Below are 23456 nucleotides of genomic sequence, written 5' to 3' on the forward strand. Positions count from 1 at the left end.
ATAAACAATAAATCCCCACTCAAATACTAAGATTATAATTAAAATTTTAAAAGCTAAAATTATAGAAAGAATATTATTTCTAACTTGTTTGGAGAAAACTCCAGAGAATACTATGGATAGCGAAGAAAACAAACAAACAACCAATCAATTAGAAATTGAATACCAGGCTCAAATGATCACATTATAGAAAGATCGAGATCTCTGAAGAAGTCTATAATCCTGAGAAAGGTAGAAGAAAAGAGATCAGGGTTATTGTCAGCCAGATAGATTGACTCAATTATTGCTGTAATGGGTACACTGTGGGAAGACCTGATTGTCCTGGGAAGAATCTATCTGTTGGCCACTAAGAGTTGACTCTGACCTGATGGCACATAATCAAACCAACATCCCAAAATATTCCTCATTGCATTGAAAGCATTGAAAGAAAAATCAGTTGTCCTGCACATTAACAGATTTAGGATTGAGTTGCTAGTTGGTTTGTGTATTGACTATAATCACTGATCTAGAGCAAAAAGTTTATAGCATTCAGTTGGTGGAATGGCATCCACTGACAGCACAGATTTTTCTACTTCCTCTATTTTCACCCTCTATATCTTACCCAAATTTGCTGTGGATGTTTGGATACCCTCTAGATCAGGTGAACAACAGAAAGTAACTGTCTTATATCAGAAAATATCTGACATATGAGATATAATATGGGATCTAACCCCTTTTGCAGTGATATCTGCAGGTGGGAAGTAAAACTATGACAACATGATTGAATTCTTGATCCTTAGAGATGGAACTTTAATTGCATGGCCATAGCTACCTTCTTAGTAGATTTGATCTCACCTGCAGATGTATATTTCTGTTAAAATCTCCCTTATACTTACAAACTGTGAAATATAAATCATTTTTACATTTTTTTTCACCATTTTTTTTTCTTCAGCCTTTGGAGGCTAATAAATTATCATAGTCAATTCCTTATCATTTTCTCAGTTTGAATGACCTGAAATTGAATTGATCTTGAAATCTTCACTATATCTGTGCTTTATTATGTATAATCATAATGAAACTATTTTAACAATTTCTGACTTGCATATTAAGCTTTTTATATTGAAATGAACTTATATTCACAAAGCAAAAAGGCCTTTCACATCAATCTAATTATATCTATCTAGAGGCAAATTCTGTTGGATTTTAAAATGCTTTGAAGTAAGGTCATTTTGGATAGTTTGTTAACATTAATAAATGAGTTGTATAAGATTTATACTATATACTATAAGAGCCGAGGTGGCACAGTGGTTAGAGTGCAGTACTGCAGGCTACTTCAGTTTACTGCTAGCTGCAGTTCAGCAGATTGAATCTCACTGGATCAAGGTTAACTCAGTCTTCCATCCTTCCGAGGTGGATAAAATGAGAGCCCAGATTGTTGGGGGCAATATGCTGACTCTGTAGACTGCTTAGAGAGGGCTCTAAAAGCACTATGAAGTGGTAAAGAAGTCTAAGTGCTATTGCTATTGCTATTTTATAAACATACTTTTTTTTTCTTTTTAGATGCTGCACTTCATATTTCTCCCTGTTAAATTTCATCATGTCAGTACATTGCTTAAGTCTGTCTAGATTTTTTAAATATTCTCTTCCTCTTCTAACATTTCAGCCATTCTTAGTTTCTTGTCACTATGTAATACTCAACCTTTTCTTACAGGTAATTAATAAATATTGGCCCGGGGCAGTTTTTTTTCTCCTCCAAATATTTTTTTTAGTAAGGAGTATAAATGGAAAGAATAAAATCCAATACAAAATGCACATAATACAAACAGAAAAATACAAAATACAGAAAAATCCAAAAGAAAAATATTTAAAATGTACTCTGCAGAAAGCATAACACTAGATACAGATAGTCCTGGACTTATGATTGGTCACTTAATGGCCGTTCAGAGTTATAGTGGACCTCACCAAAAGGTATTTATGACCTAATCCCCAAGTTATGGCTCTTGCAGCACCCCCACATTCATTTGCCCGTATGACTAACCACAGGGATGCTGCAACAGCTTCCCTCCTATCTTCCCCTCACACTGGCTCCCTGCAGGCATTAATGCAAATTGTGCTAAGGCCTCAAAATGGAGCAGTTTGTCTCTTGCCCCTGTGGTGCAATTCCAGAATCACTCCATGCTGCCATGCAGCAAAGCAACCTGTTCCAGTGCTATGGAAAGCTTTGGAGTTCTTCAAAAGATAACCGAGGGGGGCAGTACTTGGCTTGATAGGGTGGGAATCAGGGTTAAGGCTTGGGGGAAAGTCATTGAAAGTGGGGAAAAGCATGTGTGGTCCAAAAGGCAGGAAGCATGGAGTGTAGTGGGGGATAAGGGACGTCTTGGGAGGGCCAGGTCAAGTGACTTGTGCCTGTGCTTGTGCTAGGCTGCCAAGAGCCTCCCCTACTTTTCAAGCACCCACTGCTTCACTTAATGACCTACATGTTTGTTTAATGATTCATTGGGGAGAGCAGGAATGGGGGCATAATTGAGATACTTCACTTAATGGCCATCACAACATGCAACCAGCAATTAACAGTTGACAGTTGTATCTCAAGAATTACCAGTACCAAATCCAGACATATATGAATAATGAAATAATGTGCTCTGTGGAGTTCTTGGTGCTCTCTGAGCTTGGTTGTATGCTTGCAGACTTTTTATTACCTGACTAGGTAACATATTAAATGATTGATGGGAATGGGTTTTCTTCTCTGTCTGCATTCAGTAACTTTCCCTGTTCAGCATTGGTGGATGAGTGGTTTTCTCCTTTGTAGTAGCTTGATTAAGCTGTTTATTGCTTGATTGTTTCTTTGGTATTAATCCTTGCTTATCTGGCTATTGATTGCTGATGGAGAGACATTCAATTCTTTTTGTTTCCTTTTTAGCTTTTTAATTGTCTCTTTTAATGCTGTGTAAATGTTGTTTATCTCTATGTGCTTGTTAATTGCTGATTTGTCTGACTGCCAACCTTTCAGGAGTTTTGTAGCATTCTTGGATTTGGCTTGATCTAAGATGCTCACAATTTACCAGTTAAACTATGGTTAAGTCTGTCCATACGTTATGAAATTAAGGAGTTTTCATAATGTCTTCTGAATGCTAGCTGGTGTTTATGGATATGATCTTCTAGTCTTCTCCCTGTCTATTCTACACTGTGGCTGTTACTGTCTTTACATTCTATGTTGCAGATGACTTCTGTTTTTTCTTCTTGGGCTACTGGGTCTTTTGTTTTACTTAAACTGTTTTGGAGCACTTTATTGATTTGTGTGCTATGATAGAGAGATAGAAGATAGAGTTCTTTATTGGCCAAGTGTGATTGGACACACAAGGAATTTGTCTTTGGTGCATATGCTCTCAGTGTACATTTAAAAAAATACATTCATCAAGAATCATAAGATACAACACTTAGTGATAGTAATAGGTTACTAAATAAGCAATCAAATTGTATTAGGAAACAAATAAAACAATATAAATCATAGAGATACAAGCAACAAGGTTATAGTCATAAGTGAGAGGAGCTAAGTAATAGGAAGGATGAGAAGAATAATAGTAATATAGTCTTAGCAAATAGTTTGACAGTGTTGTGGGAGTTAGTTGTTTAGCAGAGTGATGGCATTTGGGGAAAAACCTGTCCTTGTGTCTAGTTGTTCTGGTGTGCAGTGCCCTATAGTGTCATTTTGAGAGTAGAAGTTGAGACAATTTATGTCCAGGATGTGAGGGGTCTGTAGATATTTTCACAAACCTCTTTTTGACTCATGCAGTATGCAGGTCCTCAATGGAAGGCAGGTTGGTAGCAATTGTTTTTTCTGCACTTCTAATTATCCGTTGAAGTCTGTGTCTGTCTTATTTGATTGCAGAGCCAAACCAGACAATTATAGAGGTGCAGATGACAGACTCAATAATTCCTCTGTAGAACTGAATAAGCAGCTCCTTGGGCAGTTTGAGCTTTCTTAGTTGGCACAGAAAGAACATTCTTTGTTGTGCTTTTTTGATGACATTTTTGATGTTAGATGACCATTTTAAGTCTTGAGATATGATAGAACCTAGAAACTTGAAGGTCTCTACTGTTGATACTGTGTTGTCTAGTATTGTAAGACGCAGTAGTATAGGAGGTTTCTCCTAAAAACTACCACCATTTCTATGATTTTGAGTGTGTTTAGTTCAAGATTGTTCCAGTCGCACCATAACGCTAATTGTTCAACCTCCCGTCTGTATGCAGATTCGTCGTTATATGATGCCATATAGTTGTAATAGTTGTTTCAGAAATGTTTTTGATGTATGGCAATGTTATCTTTTTTATAGCTTGTGCTTGTTGTGCTGTAATTGGTCAGACACTTTTTGGTAAAGTTATGTGGGTATCCATTTTGTTAGAAAACTTATAGTGGTCTGTTTCCTTTTTTCTGATGTTCTGGGTTCCTGCTGCAGTATCTTTGCGCTTGTCTGAATAATATTCTTATGCAGCTCCTTTTGTGGAAAGTTAGATTGTTACTTTGATAATGGAGCACTTGGTTAGTGTGAGTGGTTTTTTGATAGATTTCTAAGATTTTTAAGTTAAAGATGCATGAAACAACCAACTATGGTCACCCTGATAAATGTCTTGTAAAAGAAGATAAGGGAAAGTAATTCTGCTGATCTTGCTTCTGGTCTCTCTCTCTGAGTTGCAGGTTAAGGGAGGGAACTATGCTACCAAGATTTTCCTATTGGTAGGAAAGGAACTCTCAGAGAGTAGTATTTTGATTTACTGTTGCCTTTTGTAGTTTAATTTTTGACTGAATGTACTAATTTGTGGGAAATGCTTTCAAGATCAAGATGAGAGTGAACTTGTAAATGTAGTAAAATCTAATAAAACAATAAAGTCCAGCTATTATTTCTGATAATGTGTGTAAAGATATAAAGAAATTTGGAGTATATTTGGAGACAAATGTTTTGCTTTGTATTTCTTAATAACACTGTTGAGATCAGTGCTATTTAGTGAATATAAAAACTTGGGTTGTCTTGGGTTTCACACCATTCGGATTGAATGGTGTGAAAGGTATGGAAGGATAAAAATGATGCAAACAATTGTTTGTTTTCTCAATGTCTGTGAAATTTGGAGGAAGGAGAAGGTTCTATACTATAATGTGAGAACTCAGGACTGTCCCAGTTTGGCCCTCATATAGATTTTTTTTCAATATCTTATCTTTTAAATTTCCACTTAATGGCACTGTCATTGTTGAGTGTATTATTCCTTGTTGGAGTTTGGTAGGGGGCAGGAGGACACTGAACCTCCCGCTTAACCTTCATACCAGTGGTGAAATCTGTTTCACCGGTTTGCTACCGGTTTTCTGGCCATGCATGTGCAGTTCACATCAAATGCGTGCTATGCATGCATTCTCACTACATGCCAAAAGGAGGCTTGGGGAGGTAAGTAGAACAGTGGCGGGAGGGGAATCAGCTGTGGCGTGTGATCTTGTGAACCTTTTAAAAAACTTTTTAAAAGTATTTTTTACTACTGGTTCAGGCGAATAGGTAGTAAAAAATGCTTTTAAAAAGTAAAACAAAAGGCTCAAACAATCACAGATGTGCCGTGTGATTGTCCAAGCCTTTTTTAAATTTCTTTAAAGCATTTTTTTACTACCTATTTGCCTGAACTGGTAGTAAAAAAAGTGCTTAAAAAGTAAAAAAAAAAAAAAAAGTTCTGACGATCAGCTGAGCGACGCGTGATTGTCGGAACTTTTTTTATTTTTTTTTATTTTTTAAAGCATTTTTTAAAGCAAAAATAAAATAAAAAATTCAGACGAATGCACGTCACTCAGCTGATCGTCAGAACTTTTTAAAACATTTTTTTACTACCAGTTTGGCGAACCATTAGCATTTTTTACTACTGGTTTGGGCGAACCGGCCCAAACTACTAGCATTTCACCCCTGCTTCATAGTACTCTAGTTGCAAAGATAAATGCTATTTTTCAAAATAAAACACAAGCTTTCAATATCCCCTTCAGGCTGTTTCTCCATGGCCACCTTTGTATCCTCTAAAACTGTTCTTCGTTTCTTTTCTTTTTTTTTTGTTTGATGATTTTGAAGCAGATAGAAAGAGAAAATGTCTGAAAAGAGAAGATGAAGGGGAATCTATAAATCTAGGTTCACTTATCAGATAGGAAGTAATTTAGTAGATTATTGAAGCCACAGAGAAAGAATGGTACCCTAATCATTGGAAGTTCTGTTTATGAGGAAAATGCTCTCTAAAACAATGTTTCTCAACATGACTGGAGAATTCTGGAAGTTGAAGTCCATACTGCTTAAAGTTGCCATGCTTGAGAAACACTGGATTCATAACTGGCTGACCAACCGCACTCAACATGTAGTCCTCAATGGAACTGCATCTACATGGAGGGAAGTATACAGTGGAGTATCCCAGGGCTCTGTTTTAGGCCCAGTGCTCTTCAACATCTTCATCAATGACTTGGACGAGGGGATAGATGGGGAACTCATCAAATCTGCAGATGACACTAAGCTAGCAAGAATAGCCAACACTCCAGAAGATAGGTTCAAGATACAGAAGGATCTTGACAGACTTGAACATTGGACTCTATCTAACAAAATGAAATTCAACAGTGAAAAAAAGCAAGGTTCTACATTTAGGGAAGAAAAACAAAATGCACAGGTACTGTATATGTGGTACCTTGCTCAATAGTAGTAACTGTGAGAGGGATCTTGGAGTCCTAGTGGACAATCATTTAGATATGAGCCAGCAGTGTGCAGCAGCTGCCAAAAAAGCCAGCACAGTTCTGGGCTGCATAAACAGAGGGATAGAGTCAAGATCACGTGAAGTGTTAATACCACTTTATAATGCCTTGGTAAGGCCACACTTGGAATATTGCATTCAGTTTTGGTCGCCACGATGTAAAAAAGATGTTGAGGCCCTAGAAAGTGCAGAGAAGAGCAACAAAGATGATTAGGGGACTGGAGGCTAAAACATATGAAGAACGGTTGCAAGAACTAGGTATGTCTAGTTTAATGAAGACAAGGACTGGGGATACATGATAGCAGTGTTCCAATATCTCAGGGATTGCCACAAAGAAGAGGGAGTCAAACTATTCTTCAAAGTACCTGAGGGTAGAACAAGAATCAATGGGTGGAAACTAATCAAGGAGAGAAGCAATTTAGAACTAAGGAGAAATTTCCTGACAGTTAGAACAATTAATAAGTGGAACAACTTGCATGCAGAAGTTGTGAATGCTCCAACACTGGAACTTTTTAAGAAGAGGTTGGATAACCATTTGTCTGAAGTGGTATAGGGTTTCCTGCCTGGGCAGGGGGTTGAACTAGAAGACCTCCAAGGTCCCTTCCAACTCTGTTCTATTCTATTCTATTCTATTCTATTCTATTCTATTCTATTCTATTCTATTCTATTCTATTCTATTCTATTCTATTCTACTCTACTCTACTCTACTCTACTCTACTCTACTCTATTCAAGCAAGAGCCTTGGTGGCGCAGCAGACTAAAGTACTGTTAAGTGCTGTTAAGTAACACCAGCTGCCTGCAATTACTGCAAGTTCAAATCTCACCAGGCTCAAGGTTGACTCAACCTACCTTTACCTACCTTTCGAGGTAGGTAAAATGAGGACCCGGTTTGTGGGGGCAATAAGCTGACTTTGTATAAAAAAGAACACTGCTTGGGGGGGGGGGCGAAAGCCCTACTAAGCAGGTATATACAAAAGTATGAAGGCTATTGCTTAATGCATTGTAAGCCACCCTGAGTCTCCAGAAAAGGGCGGCATATAAATCAAACAAATAAGTAAGTAAGTAAGTAAGTAAGTAAGTAAGTAAGTAAGTAAGTAAATAAATAAATTCTATTCTATTCTATTCTATTCTATTCTATTCTATTCTATTCTATTCTATTCTATTCTATTCTATTCTATTCTACTGTTCTAAAGTATCACAAGAGAAAAAAGTATTCAAGTGTGAACCTTGTGATCTACATCATGTACAGATCATTTGCCATGTCTTGTGCTAATTATCTATGAAAGATTTTAATGGTATGAACAATAAATTCCCAAGTGAAATAGCTAAATGTCAGCAGGCCTTTTAGTAACCAATTGTTTATTGGTAATAGGTGGCTGGAAGATTTCTGTTTGAGATATATTATGGTTGCTTCTATGAAAACATTTGCCTAGATAATTCAAATAATTCCTAAAATTTAATCAATGTGTTTGACTGATTATTAGTGTTTTTGTTCCATTGCTCACAATCCTCTTCTTTATTTCCATTCAAAAATGCTCAGGCTTGTTCGCTTCTTTCCTGCAAGAATAGAAACATATGTTTTGTGTGAAGGTTTATCTCAAACTGTTTGTTTTTTCCTTGCTACTGTCTCATATCTGTTCTCTAGCATTTCTTGGACTTTCTAATCCAGATCTACGTTTGTTAGCAGATTATTCTTTCGGTTCCCCCTTTCGTTTCTCATTTTGCTTAGGTATGAGATCATCTCCTTTTTCCTCTGCTTTTTGATATGCCCTTACCATCAGCTTCTTCCTGAGCTAGAAGTGGCAATACAAAGATGTCACTGAATTGAGGTGACAGTGTAAAAAGGCTTGTGTTTTTTACTTCCTCTAGGCTGTGTGGGAGACATTATCCTACCTCTAGTGAGACAATGATATTTATCTACCTGACTTCAGCGTGTAGAATGAAAAGAGAACTACCTTGTTTTGATAGGGTCATTACACAAGTGCCACCCTTTTGAATTTTCATAAGATGTCCTATGCTGCCTTTAAATCATGAGGTGGATCTCTTATTTCTATTTCCAACAACAACAACAACAACAATAATAATCTATATAAATAAAAATGTAAATGTCCGTTTGTACATAACCGCACATCTCTGAAAGTTCTTCACCAATTGCTTTCAAATTTTGACACAACGTTGCATTCTACTACAGGTGTGTTTTTATATACCTATATTATATACATGTCACACCTGTGACAGGTAAAAACATGAAAAACATTGAAAGACATTGACAAACATTGAAAAACATTGAAAAACAGTGCCATCTGCTGGACGTAAAACTAACATGGCAGCCTCCCAGCCCTGATTGCGCTCAACAGATTTCTGCTCCTTATATTTAGACTCTCCATATTGCTTCCAAGAAACTGTACATTTGGAAGGCAGAGACGCCCGAGGGTCATATCCTGCCACCAGGCTCGGCAGGTAGGTAGCCGGCTCCCCACCGGGAAGCCCTTGCTTCTGGTGCTTCTAGGGCTGGGCGGGGCCTGCCCGAGCCTGGCTCTGACCTCCCCCTCCCCTGGCTGCCCCACAAACTAGCCTCGCCCGCCGCTGCTGCCCATCCCCCTCTCCAGCCACTCTCGGTGCTCCCTCCAAAGAACACCTGGCAACGAGGCTGCCTGGGTCTGCCGAGCGGGAACCCTCCATCCCTCACCTGGCCCAAATCGCGCCTGGCCCAGGGCTACCGCGGGCCCTGAGGTCAGAAAGACCAGCCGCTAACCGGCGCTATGCGAATCCGGTCGGTGAGCGGGAGATGGAAGCAACTGGAACCTCGGGATCGCCTTTGACCAGCGCTGCCTTTGATTCCCAGGTGGGCACTCTGGCAGTTCACGGAGCCTCCACGAAAATTTCGGCCTCTGGCAGAAAAGGGGCTCCGGGGGGGCTTCGGGAGGCGGAAACGGGCAGGAGGGAGGATGGCCGGCCCTCCTTCGTTTTGCCTGGAAGAGCGGGGGATTTAATCATTCCCCTGCCCTTGGCAAGCGGGGGACGAGAACTGCGCAGCAGGGGTCCAGTGGGGTGTGCGTGGCTCCTGGCTTTGCCGTTTTCTTCCTTCGGGCGGGAAGCCCCAAGCCAGACTCAAATCCCCGCCGCACCCCCTCCCTTCCTCCCTTCCCTTCCCTGCTATGCATCTCTCCGTCGAGCCCCCAGAGTATATCTGTGTAGGGAGGACACAGATTCTGCTGTGTTGCGGAGAGCTGCGAAGGCCTGGCCTGAAAAGGTAAGGACGATGGCGGGGGATGCAGAAGAGGCCGGGCCAGAGACAGAGATAAACAGAGAGAGAGGGAGAGAGAGAGAGACATAGAGATACAGAGAAAGGGGGGAGAGAAACACACACAGAGAGATACAGGGGGGGAGAGAGAGAGACATAGAGAGATACAAAGAGAGAGGGGGAGACAGAGAGGGAGGATGTTGTGGTTCCCATTGTTTTTTAGCAACCAGTTCTCTGCCCTAATCACCAGCTGGGTAGGCGTGGCTCGGGGGCTATTATGTGACTGATGAAAGTGAGTGACGTCAAGTTGGCCACGCCCACCAAATGTTTGTGGAGAGTTTGGAACTTCAGCCTTGCACTTTTAGCCCAGACTGGGCCACAGCAACGCATGGCCGGATACAGCTAGTCTATAATAAAATGTTAAAATCTTTCAAAATATTTTTTAATTCTAAAGCATACATGGTAAACAATTATCTATGCTGAACAGAAGAATACTACTACTTCACAATTTTGATTCTAGCTGAATTGAATTTTGGGATAACCTACTGTACAAGTTTTATCTCCAGAAATTAAATCATAGTAAGGAGAATAATTTATTTTTCTTTTCAGAGAAAAGAACATGAGAACCCAGTTTGTGGGGGCAATAAGCTGACTTTGTATAAATATACAAAAGTATGAAGGCTATTGCTTAACGCATTGTAAGCCGCCCTGAGTCTCTGGAGAAGGGCGGCATATAAATCAAATTACAAAAAAAAAAAACCTAGATGGTGAGATTTCTTAAGCCATTTCATTTTACCCGTGTTTCCCTAAAAATAAGACCAGGTTTTATTTTCTTTTGGGGCCCAAAATAAGCACTAGGGCTTATTTTCAGGGAGTGTCTTTTTCCCCCCCATGTATGGGAGGCCCACTTCTTCTGATTGCTCATGGCGGGGCAGGCAGGGTAGGAGGATGTGCGGTGTGCTAGTGCCACAAGGCAGGGGGATGGAGCTACTCCATGCACATCGCACCACCTTACCTCAGGGCCCCCGCAGCCAGGACACCATGCCCCAACACGTGCTTCACCTTGTGGCCATGGCACCAGTACACCACTTGACCTCCTGCTCTGTCATGGTCGCGAGCAAGCAAAAGAAGTGGATCAGCAGCCAGGTGGGCTCCTGCCACACATGGTTGTTGATGCTGCCGCTGTGAGACAGGTGTCGGTGCATGGATAGCCTGGCTGCAGGGACCCTGAGGTAAGCCAATGCAGAGTGCATGGGGCAGCTCCAACCCCCCGCCTTGCCTCATGGCCGCAGCATCAAGAGGAACCAGATGGAATGGGTGGCTGGGTGGCTGCACAGGCTCTTAAGTAGGGCTTATTTTGGGTTTGTATTAGGCATACGTAAAAAACACGCTAGATCTTATTTTCAGATAGGTCTGATTTTCAGGGAAACAGAGTACTTTAAAGTTCCCCTTAAATCTTGATAAATATAAGTAAACCTCAGTAATCTTAAAATCATTGGTTGATCAAATCAAATAAACTAAATTTATAATATCTACAGTATATTGACATACGCAATTATTTTAATATTTGAAGAATTGACATTATCTAAAAGCATTTGAACTAACACTATAATTTTTCCATAAACTATAAGCAGTCGCTAGATAGCAAGGTGAGCAGCATATAAATTTAATAAGTAAAATAACATTAGTTTTCAAAAAGTTTTTTATATAAAATAATACCTTATAGGAGTAATGTTTATGAATGCCTGGATAGCTCTGCAGACAAGGCACTGTAATTTAACACGAGCTGTCTGCAATTAAAGTAAGTTTGAATCTTGCCAGGCTCAAGGTTGACTCAGCCTTCCATTCTTTCTAAGATAGGTAAATTGAGGACCCAGTTTGTGGGGGCAATAAGCTGACTTTGTATAAAATATACAAAAGTATGAAGACTATTGCTTAACACACTGTAAGCCGCCCTGAGTCTCCGGAGAAGGGCGGCATATAAATCAATTTTTTTTAAAAAATGCTCCTTCCCGCTATTATTTAGAACTATGCTTCATATGGGAAAAGTTATGTTATTTGTGTCATAATATAAATCCTCTCATGTATATTATGATGCTAACATTGGCTATACCTTTATTCTATAGTAGATGCCGATGTACACCTGTATTCAAGATCCTGGTAAGCTGCTAAGCAATATCGATTAGTTGGAAAATAGTCAGTTGTGGCAAAGACAAATGGATCAGTAGATGAATTAATATGCTGAATCCACAAAAGAGATTTTCCACACAGCAACAAAGAGGTAGCAAAGCTGAAGGGACTGCATAATACACCTTATTGTAGTAAAAAAAAAAGTCTGTTATGAAACCAGGTCAACTATATAAAACTCCCTCTCTCATAGCATTTAAGCATTTCGTGTGAATTAAAAGGTGCCAAAGTTATTTGTGCATATTTTAAGGAGATGAGAAGATCTAAGATAAATATCAAAAGCCATTTTATTCCCTCGCTTTTCTTTAAACAATTGGTGCTGTTATTATTGTCACCCAATTGACACAATCACTGAAATATTATTACTTACTTGACTTTGGGGAAATTATAAAAGTCTCACTTTTTAATTAGATAAACTTTGTCCTCTGATGGATATGATAAACAGATCATAAGGGCTTAGTAACAAGATATAAAACTTTATTAAGAATAATGTGAAATTAGAATAATTGTAAATTGTCACAGAGTAAAATTCTTTACAAACCACAGACAAAGTGTCTCCACCTTTTCACAGTAGAGGATTTAGTACACAAAAATAAATATTTGCCTCTCAGATGAAATGGATATATTCATTTAGTTTCAAGTTTATGTGGCTATGTTACATTTCTACATATCTTGGCATTTCTGATCCATTGTTTATCTCATATCTACATTTAAATTTCTACACGTTTTTCATTTAAATGTTGGATATAGAAATAGATACAGTTTCTTATGTCTATAGTATATGTGTATGTGAGTGCCTTTGAGTAAGTATTGACTCCTGACTACTGCCTGGACATGTCCCTGCAGTTTTCTTGGCAATATTTCAGAAACGGTTTACCATTTCCTCTTTCCTAAAGTGCTTGAAGGTCACCCCTCTGGCTTTGCTTTTGAGAGGATCTATATCTTACAATCTCCCATTTTCTAGCCCAATGCCTTAATCAAATTGATTCTCTTCTACACTATATAGCCATTTTTATATCTTATTTGTCTATTTTATAACTTTCATCTTCTTTCTCTTTCTCCTGACTTGCTTGAAATTGCTGAGAATTATCAGACTATCATCCTTGACCCTGGATTAACTTTCTTCTTTTTTTCCCAGTACAAAATAATTAAAATCTGTTTTATCTTTCTGGAGTCTTAGCCACCTTTGAGTCATTCAGGGATTGGTTCTCCTGATTGCTTCCTGGTATTTTTTGAAACTTGGTTAGTATTTCCTCTGGCCTCAGCTACCTCTAGGATTTTGATATCTGAGTTGTTTAATGCAGAGAGTAAGGATGACCTTGATAGAGATGGGCCAGACCCATTTACCAAAGCAATGAGGAGGAAAATATATTTTAAGCCCAAAACAAGCAGAAAGCAATTCAGAAAGACATAATTCCCATGGGTATAAGAAGGGAAGGAAGTAGAGCTCAATGAGACTTGCAAGATTCTGTAACTATAGCCCCATGATGGAAAACCTATGGCATACAGAGCCCTCTCTGTGGGCACGCCAGCTGTCGCCCCAGCCCAGCTCCAGCACACATACGCGCGCCAGGCAGCTGGTCTTCGGGTTTCTCTTGCGCATGCGCAGGGGAGTGGGATGCATCCACAGGGGGTGCTCACATTGGATTTTGGGGGTTTGCATGTGTCCCCCCCACCCCTTTTTGGGCCTGGAAGGCCTTCTGCTGGGGCGCATGTGTGGGGGGACAGGGATGCATGTACAGGGGATGCGCTCACATGCGTGGGGGGCCCTGTGCAATGCATGCACAGGGGCACTCGCATTGCATTTTTGGGGTTCGGGCAAGCGCACGTACATTTGCAAGCGCAACCCCCAGCATGCGCTTCTGGTACTCGACACCAAAAAGGTTAACCATCACTGCTATAGCCACTCTATAATCTTAGCTTTCCTGTGGAGCTGAAATCCTAGTATGGCGTACCTGGTCGGGGTAATACTTGTTCAGAAGATAGGGTTTTTTTTACCAGCAAAGGTTGGCTGCTGACATTGCCACTGAAAGTATCCTTGGCTGCACTCTTGTTTCTCTTTCTCGACTCACATACTTTTCTTGGCTCTATGATTTCCATTAATTTGATCATTTCTGTTCATTCCCGAAATGATTTTTTGATGCCTTTGGTCACCTTCTTCACATTAATTCACTTGTGCCAAGTCCATTAGCACCTTCCAATGTGATTCTCTGTGAGCCACATTATAGCTACCATGTTTTCTCCTCCTAGCACACACTGATACCAGGTCCAGAAGTTTGTTAATTTAACTTTATTAAGATTGCTGGATTGCACATGGCCCATCTAATTCAACTTTGTCACAGTTCTGGGGGAAAGAGAAAAAAGAGCTCTCCCTCAGAAAAAAAGAAGATAAAACTTACTCTGAGAGTACAGCAGCAGTCCACTATTATTATTTAACTGACAGACTCAAGAGTCTAGGAGAATAAAAAAAATCTTCATTTGATGACTTCCTGATAAGATACTAGATGATATTTTATTATCGACAAACTTCATCAAAAAGACATTTTTTCTAACTAGCACCTGCTTTGCTTTCTTTTATATGCACTGAGAAAAAAAAGTTTGAAGATGACCATAATATCTAGATCCAGATTGGGCAGCCTGTGGTCCCAAAATTTCATGACATCTTTGCCCATGTTCTGCGACTCTCAGAGCCTCTTGTGATCATAATTAGTAACACTGATTTCTGCCATTTTGACTTGAAAAATCCAAGACAAATATAATATGAGCTTTCAAATTGGAATAATCATACTTAAAAAGGAGATTCCCAGCCCACTTAAATGTGTGATGAGGTTCTACAGACCTTAAAAATTGTAAGTATAGCTGTTGATCTAGGTAGGTATGAAAGAAATATTCCATCTGATAATCTAACACAGATATTTTTGTTATTATGTCCAACAAGTTTTTATTTCTATTTGTATATAATTCATTATATCCATCTAAGTTTTTATTTTGATTTTTTTAAACAATTCACATAAATAATCTTACACGAGCAGGGTAAATCACCCCAAATATACCATAATTTTTCTGAAAATGATACTTAGTTATATTATTAAACAATTCTTTTGTAATTTGGATTTCATGTATTTTCTGGGTACTTCTATGGCACTTGAATACATAGTAGTGGTTAGTTGAGTTACCCTTGATAAATCCCCCTTTTTAACATTGCAAAACCCAAGGATATATGGGTCACAGAATCTTACATGATGTTAGCCTAATGCCAAAGTCTGTGAAATTGGTCTGGAGCTAAGCCATTTATCATCCACATGAAGAGAAACAGTATGTCATCTGGAATGAAAAACTAATTCTGAGTAGTTCATTTAAACCTGCCCTTCTCCACGACTCTATATAATTGATCCTACTACCTCAAATTATATCCCAGAGTCAGCTGGGGAAGGTTTAAGAGAAAGGAAATGTGTCTTTCCACCCTGGATTTGTGAAGTTTCCTTTATTTCTAAAAACAGTTAAGTAACATAAGTGAGGGACTTGTATTTATAGTTTCCACATTGAAATGGCTGAAAATAATGGCAACTGTGGTTAAAAATCAGTATAGTAAAGGTGTTGGAAAGGGACAAATTAAAGAATAACAGAGTTGGAAAGGATGTTGGAGATCTCTAGTCTAACTCCACCCACCCAAGCAGGAGACCTTATACCACTCCAGACAAATGACTGTCAAATCTCCTTATAAAACTCCAGTGATGGGGCACCCACAACTTCCGAAGGCCAGCTGTTTTACTAATCAAATGTTCTGTCAGGAAATTTCTCCTTAGTTCTAGGTTTTCTCTTTGATAAGTTTCCATCAGCTACTTCTTGTCTTGCCCGCAGGTGTAAGACAGCCTCTCAAATATTGGAAATATCTGCTATCCTACTGCTTAGGAGATCATTCAAGACTTTAAATATTGCAATTGTTGGCATCACAAGGACACTAGCTGCACTTCCTGTGCCACAAAGAGTAGAAAGGTACATTCTAGGAAGAAAAAGGGCTGAATCACTGCACAGCTGCAAGGCTGAAGAAGAAATAAGCAAGCAAGCAAGAAAGAAATTTCATTCTCCAGAAACATGAGATAGTCATAGCTGAGTTATAGAGAAAGTTTGCTCACCTGGATGCCTCTCTGTCACACCTGGGCAAGTTACCACTAACCTTAGAGCTGTTGTTTCAAGACAGAGAGAAAATGGGCCCCATTCTTCCATCCCTTGATTTTGAAATTTGTTAGTAGAATGCTGTGTAGGTAGAATTATTGGTAATTTTTCAATCTTTCTTTATGTGTCTTCCTACTGCTAAGTTTCACTGAAATCCCAGCTGTGGTAATATTCTGCTCTAATAAACTCAGAGCTAACACTTTCCCAATTTCAATGTGGGACAATGGCTTGCAGTTCTCAGTACAAATAATTATGGATTGCCCTTCTCTCATTCAACATCCTCAAGAACTGTTGGACTGAGAAATCAATAAACATCTAATACAATTTGTGTAGAATAAATTATGTTTATTACTTAAGTGTTCCTTCTCATTTATGAAACAATAATTAAAGCATCTGAAGGGTTATCTCACATAGAGTGCATTATAAGAATCATGTTGGCTATATTATTATGCATGACATTAAGAAAAGACCTATGCAGGTAGCGTTGTAATTGACAAACACACCAAAGCTGATAAAACCACCTGCTGCTACTAACGAAACTTGCACAAATGTCCATTGTGCATATCTGAAAGGAGAATTATATATCACAGTTCTGTTATTACTGTTTTTAATAAGCTAACATGCTTCTTCTGTTCATCCTGATTAGATGAGAAAACTACACATAAGAGAGAAGACAGGAAAGATTACAGTATTTTTCTTCCATTTTGATATGTTGGGACTGTTGTTACTAAAGAGTAGAGGGTTTTTGTCATTACATTTCTGGTAGTAGAATTAACTGAATTTTCTGGGTAAATTATTTTTACCATGTGACATATCCTTGCCAGCATTTTTTCTAACTTCTATGCTTCCAAGGAGTTGCTAACTAAGTTATCTGGGAGATGCAAGTATGGGAAGGTTAAGTTAGAGAGTTAACATTATTAACAGAGTTGGGGGGCTTCTAGTTCAATCCCCTGCTCAAGCAGGAAATTCTATATCATTTCAGACAAATGGGTGTTCAATGTCTTCTTAAAAATCTCCAGTGTTGGAGCATCATCATCTTCTGAACGCAAGTCGTTCCACTGATTAATTGTTCTCACTGTCAGGAAATTTCTCCTTAGTTCTAGGTTGGGTCTCTCCTTGATTAGTTTCCATCCACTGCTTCTTGTCCTACCTTCAGGTGCTTTGGAGAATAGGTTTACTCCCTCTTCTTTGTGGCAACTCATTAGATATTGGAACACCGCTATCATGTTAAACATAGACCTTCTTTTCACTAAACTAGACATATCCAATTTCTGCCACCGTTCTTCATGTTTTTATCCTCCATGTTTTGTTTTATTATTTAATAGGGTTCAGACTTCTTCCCCCCAAAGTTGTGCCTTCAAATAACTCTCTCTTCCTCCCACCCACTTTCTAACACTTGGATGATTAGACACAAAAATGAACATGGTGTATTTAAAAGACTATAATTGGGAGTTAGGGGAATTTTAGTCAACATTTATCAAAATTTGTGGAGGGCACCAATTTTAAAAAGTCTGCTACAATATATCACTTCTGGTGGTGGTTTGCTTTTTACATTATTCATGTAACTATTAATATATAAGTGCACTGATGACTTACAATAGCAATCATCATTTTTCACCAACTGATTATTACAGTTACTGCAGTGCAGTGTTAGTTGCATAAAGATGAATGAATTATTTTGCTTACAGTGTGTATGAGCTAGTTGATTGTAACACAATTAAATGGCACTATGTTTATATTTTCCATTAATTCTTATGTTTCCCAATACTTTTTTAAATTAACTGTCTTGACCCACAGAAACTATCTAATTAAATGAGAAGTGAGAGATAACTCATCTGCGGATCTTAACACACTTACTAAGGCATGTACAAACACTAACCAAGACATTTACAAATCATGTTCACAAGATCAAGATGACATTATGTAGTTGGGTAATGAAATGCCAGCAAATAACCAAGCTCAGAGCACCAACGATTCCACCATGTATACATCTTAACTATTTACAAACATTAATCTGATTCTAAACACCGGTAGTAACTCTTCAATTGTGATATTTAACTCACAATTTGAAAATGGAATTTAACACTGCATATCTTCTGGAGAAATGGTACAAACATGGCATGCTTTTATTAACTAATGTTGGTGAAAAAGTAGATGAAACAAAAAACTTTTCAGGTGTTCCATTGTTAAGTCTGTGTTTTGATTTTTTCCTTGGTTGTCTTTTGATTTTGTTAGATTGTGTCATTACTTCTTCTTTATTGAATAGGTTGAAATAATTTACAGCTGCAGAAGAAAATGGGACTTTCTCAATCAACATTATTCTCTATATAGAAAACATCTATAATTTAATTTTGAGTTTACATAGTAATATTTAAAGATGGGACATCTTTTATCCTAACACTCATTATGTTGTTTCTGATTTTTAGTATAGAAATGAAATGGATAAATAGTATTTTCCATTCTAATTTATCTAATGCTATTCAGTCTATCTGCATGAATCTGTAGTCATCTTCATAATTGACCATATCCCATTTTTCCTCAGACATATGCAGAAATTAATAATTCACTAAAAATCTATTTCTGCTATATTTCCTTCTAGTCGCATTTAGCAAATATCTGATACTATAACCATGACCAGATAATATCTTATTTCAAAGTGGGTATAAAACTACATGTAAAAAATCATGGGATCAAATGCATTTAGATTTGCTTATTTTGAAAGGAAACAACTTTAAATAATATTATTTTACCAAACATGCATTTAATTAAATTTAATATTTAATTACAATTTTTTATGGAGAGTCTTTTAATGCAGTTTAATGTAGATGAACAATATGCTTATGAATACATTCATAAGGAAGTAATATGGATCATAAATTCAAATCACATTTCCAATTCTGCTAATATAACGAAAACACTCTTTAAAAAGAGCTCTCCATGTACAGTTTTGTAAGCTTAATACAATTAAGAAACCCCTTCCAGGAAAGAAACCACAATATGCACAAAGAATTCACCCATATTAGGGCTTCTGTCTGTTTTCATCAATAGGAGAAGCAAGCTTGCATGTGTAAAACTCATTCATTAAGTCTCCTTAAGTTACTTCTGTGACTGTAGCTTACAAAAAATTATCAGTGAAGGCAGCATGACCTTGATTATTAGAAAGTTTACTGTAGGCATCTGAACTTGTCTTAGTTGTTCCTGATGGAATATAGCCGTGATGGCGAACCTATGGCACGCGTGCCACAGGTGGCATGTGGAGCCATATCAGTGGGCACATGAGCATTGCCCTAGTTCAGCTCCAGCATGTGCCAGCTGATTTTCGGGCCTTCCAGGCGCACCGGAAGTCAGCAAATGGGCCGTTTCCGGCCTCTGGAGGGCCTCTGGGCAGGTGGGGAAGGCCTTCTTCACCCATGCCAGGCTCCAAGAAAGCCTCTGGAGCCTGGGGAGGGCGAAAAACAGGCCTACCGGGCTCACCGGGCCATCACGTGCCAAAGGGGTGGGAGCGTGGGGGGGTCGTGCATTGAATTATGTGTGTGGGCATGTGCGCACGACCTCCCCTGTGCTCCCCCACTTTTGGCACATGACGGCGAAAAGGTTCGCCATCACTGGAATATAGTATCAGTGATTTTGATCACATAAATAGCACAACATGTGTCTTGCCTTTCCAATGTAAAATAACCAATCCAATAAAGTCTGCTCATCAGATTAAATACAAGTAAATATATACCTGCATAATAATATCAGCTGGGTTCCAAATGTCAAATGTTGAATTTCGAAAGTTGTTATATAATGTACAGGTCACATTTTCAAGTAAATATGAAGTAGCTAAATTTTTATTTTCTGGGAAAGTAGAGTAATTCTGAAAAATGTAATACTATTTCTAATATATTCAGTTCTTTTATTCATTTATACTTTCCATCATCAATCAAGCACATATACTTATGTTACTGCATGATTTTCAGGGGAGTGTAACATTTCAGAAAGTGTAAGGCTATTAACCGTGTCAAAGAAAGCATCAGATATACTATCTGTCTTCCGATCATAAGCTTGCATTTGTAAGAACTGTATGCTCTGGACAAAGATGTATTGTACAACACAGAAAATGGCATAACTGTATTATTTGGAAAAGATTCTTAAGGAGTTTTTAGTCTTGATATCCACTGAGGTTATTGTCAAGCCTGCAAGCAATATTTTATAGCTGTAAAATCCATTTGTGTGACTTATATAAAAATAACACTCGAATAACAGATGCAGTAGAATGAATTTTAGCATTTGAAACTCAGAAAAATTTGAATTATAAGTGATGATAATATATATTTTTTTATATTCCCCATAAAAATGTTAACAGCAAATAAAATCTGGCAAGATTAACCAAGTCAAATAGGAAAACCAGGTCTGTTGTTATTTCTTAATATAGCAGTATAAGAGGCATCAGGCTTAGAAACATAAGGTTTTTTGAGGCCTAAGCAAAAGAAATTAGTTGTCCTTGGGCTGTATTACGGCATAAGCATTCTGCCTATGACATCTTTAATATCCATCATTTTGAATTGCTCACTCATCTGGCATGCTTTACCCATTTTTTTTTCTTCAAGACATCCACAGAAGTACATATAGAAAGAAATTCAAGAAATGTCAAGTAACTATTAGTTCCCTTTTATTCTGCTTCCAGTTTTACTGAATCTGTCAAAGATCCTGAGATAATCTGGGGAAGGGAGAATTTATTTTGTTCACTCAATCCACTGGCTGTTTGGTTTTAGCAACAATTATTGTCTGATACTCCTGTTCATCTGCAAAGAATGAGCATTATATTCAAACTATTTTTGTTGTTGTTCTTGTTCTTGTTAGAGATCCAGTGGACAAAAATGATGAAATAGGGAACTTCAGTCCATGATGTAGATTGAATTCAGATTTAAATTGGGGTGAGGTGGAAAAAAGAAAGGAAGCTACATCAAATGCCTGATTTTTTTGACAACATAGATTAACACACCTCTCTTCATAACAATGTGAAGACAGGACTAAGTAACTGAAATTTCATATAGTTTTATGTCAAAAATATATACAGTACATTGCCGGTTTTAAACAAATGTTTTGTTTAGAGATTTGTCAAAATGAACCAATTCATTTCTGATCTAAATCTTGCAAATATTTCCTATTTGTTCACATACTTCTTGTATATCATGACAGGATGATGAAGCTGTTCTTCAATGTGTAGCCAACATACATAAAGAACAGCGCAAGTTCTGCCTGGCTGCTGAGGGCCTTGGGAATCGCCTCTGCTTTTTGGAACCAACCTCAGAAGCTAAAGTAAGACTCCTTTCTTACTATAATTTAATTTGAATGTAGTTTAATTCTTATTTGCTGCCCAGAATCACATTGGGGAAGTAGACAACTGTCTAAACCAATATAAATAAGTAAATAGTCATTAATCTATAAACAGTTTTTATTGCTGTAAGGTAAAGATAAAGGTTCCCCTTGCACATATGTGCTAGTCGTTCCCGACTCTAGGGGTTGGTGCTCATAAGCCAAAGAGCCAGCGCTGTCCGAAGATGTCTCCATGGTCATGTGGCCGGCATGACTAAACACCAAAGGCACACGGAACGCTGTTACCTTCCCACCAAAGGTGGTCTCTATTTTTCTACTTGCATTTTTTACATGCTTTCGAACTGCTAGGTTGGCAGAAGCTGGGACAAGTAATGGGAGCTCACCCTATTACACGGCACTAGGGATTCGAACCGCTGAACTGCCAACCTTTCGATCGACAAGCTCAGTGTCTTAGCCACTGAAACACCACATCCCTTAATTGCTGTAATTGTAATTGTAATTGTGTCCCTTAATTGCTGTAGGAGGTGTCTATTATGCAAAATCCTGAGTTGTTTTGCTGTGTGGTGTTCTCACAAAAATTAAGGCTTTGTTTGACAGCTGAATTTGCAATTCAAGAATGAAAGTTTTATTAATTTTTGATAAGAAAAACTTTCCTTTGAGCAACATGGAAATTTATAAGGAAAGTGTCCTTGGAAATCTACATGGAAAACTATTCTTGGAATTGGGGTGGGGGTAGGGAATCAAATCACAATCTGTGATGTCGATAGTAATATTATACAACAGTCATTAAATGATGTCTTCTTGCTGAATTAGTACTATGTTCTTCAGCCTGTTAGATGTAAATAAATAATTGTAGAATTTATATATTATATTTCTTTACTCTTCCATATTAAAAAGAAGATACCAATGACAAGAGTTGTTTTTCTAGGTTAGCTTCATAGCATAGATAAAAAACAGATTTTTAATACCAAAGTGAATGATTTATAGCAAATATCCTTTCATTTCTCAAATAATAAAGTTTAATCATAAATTAATAATTAATGTGGTAGCAAATAAATTTTGTAAAAATGTTTTATTCTTTTGTATTAGCTTTAGTCCACTGAATTGTTTCTGCCAAAAATAAAATCTTTTAAAAATCACTGACTTAAAGCTTAGCTTCAGAAACAGCTGACTCAGTATATAAGAAATGCTGCAGTCTAATTAAAGTCATCTATGATGCAGCATAAGAAACAGAGACAGTAAGAAAGGATTTAGAATGATGGAAAAGGCTTGGTGTTAAATTAATCTATTAGCTGGTTATTTTCCAAGTGATATGAAACTTCTTGGTTGATCTTCTCCAATCTGATCTCCTCCAGATATATTGAATATCATTCTTTGTCTATTGCTGCCAAAATGGCCAAATGCCATATCTGGAGGGCACTAGTAAGAAATGCTGTTTTTTGCCTTTAAGAAAGTTATTTCTGAAAACTGTACTAATCTGACTTTGGCTTTCAGAAGTGTTGGCAATGCAGAAATAGCAGCTTGCACAGTCTGAGAACAATTCCTAGGGACAGAAGCTATCAATGTAAGAACAGAAGGTGGTTTGGTCATATTACAAAGAATGACTGGGGAGCAAATTGTGCAACCACTATGTAAGGAAAGAATGAACAGGTCAAGAAGAAGGGGAAGCCAGAACACTAGTGGTTAGATTGAATTAATGACATTCTCAAAAAGAATAAGGTGTGTCAAACAAAAAGCAATATAACGAGTAGTGTACAGATGAGATAGAAACAAACATGGTTTGCAAGGACAGAGA

At 38.0% G+C, this 23456-nt stretch overlaps 1 protein-coding gene across 10 annotated transcripts in view; it reads left to right on the forward strand.

The window, feature by feature from the left end:
* RYR3 (ryanodine receptor 3) overlaps positions 1-23456 on the forward strand; it is a 290814-nt gene that overhangs the window by 25384 nt on the left and 241974 nt on the right. For all 10 annotated transcript variants that reach the window (XM_087875404.1, XM_087875417.1, XM_087875406.1 and 7 more), the window contains exon 2: positions 21524-21643. In XM_087875404.1, coding sequence (XP_087731530.1) covers positions 21524-21643 — 120 coding nt within the window. The remainder of the gene's footprint in view (positions 1-21523; positions 21644-23456) is intronic.

The sequence above is a fragment of the Pantherophis guttatus genome, chromosome 1 (assembly GCF_059756535.1).
Source record: "Pantherophis guttatus breed Tessera chromosome 1, ASM5975653v1, whole genome shotgun sequence".
In the NCBI taxonomy this organism is placed as follows: Eukaryota; Metazoa; Chordata; class Lepidosauria; order Squamata; family Colubridae; genus Pantherophis; species Pantherophis guttatus.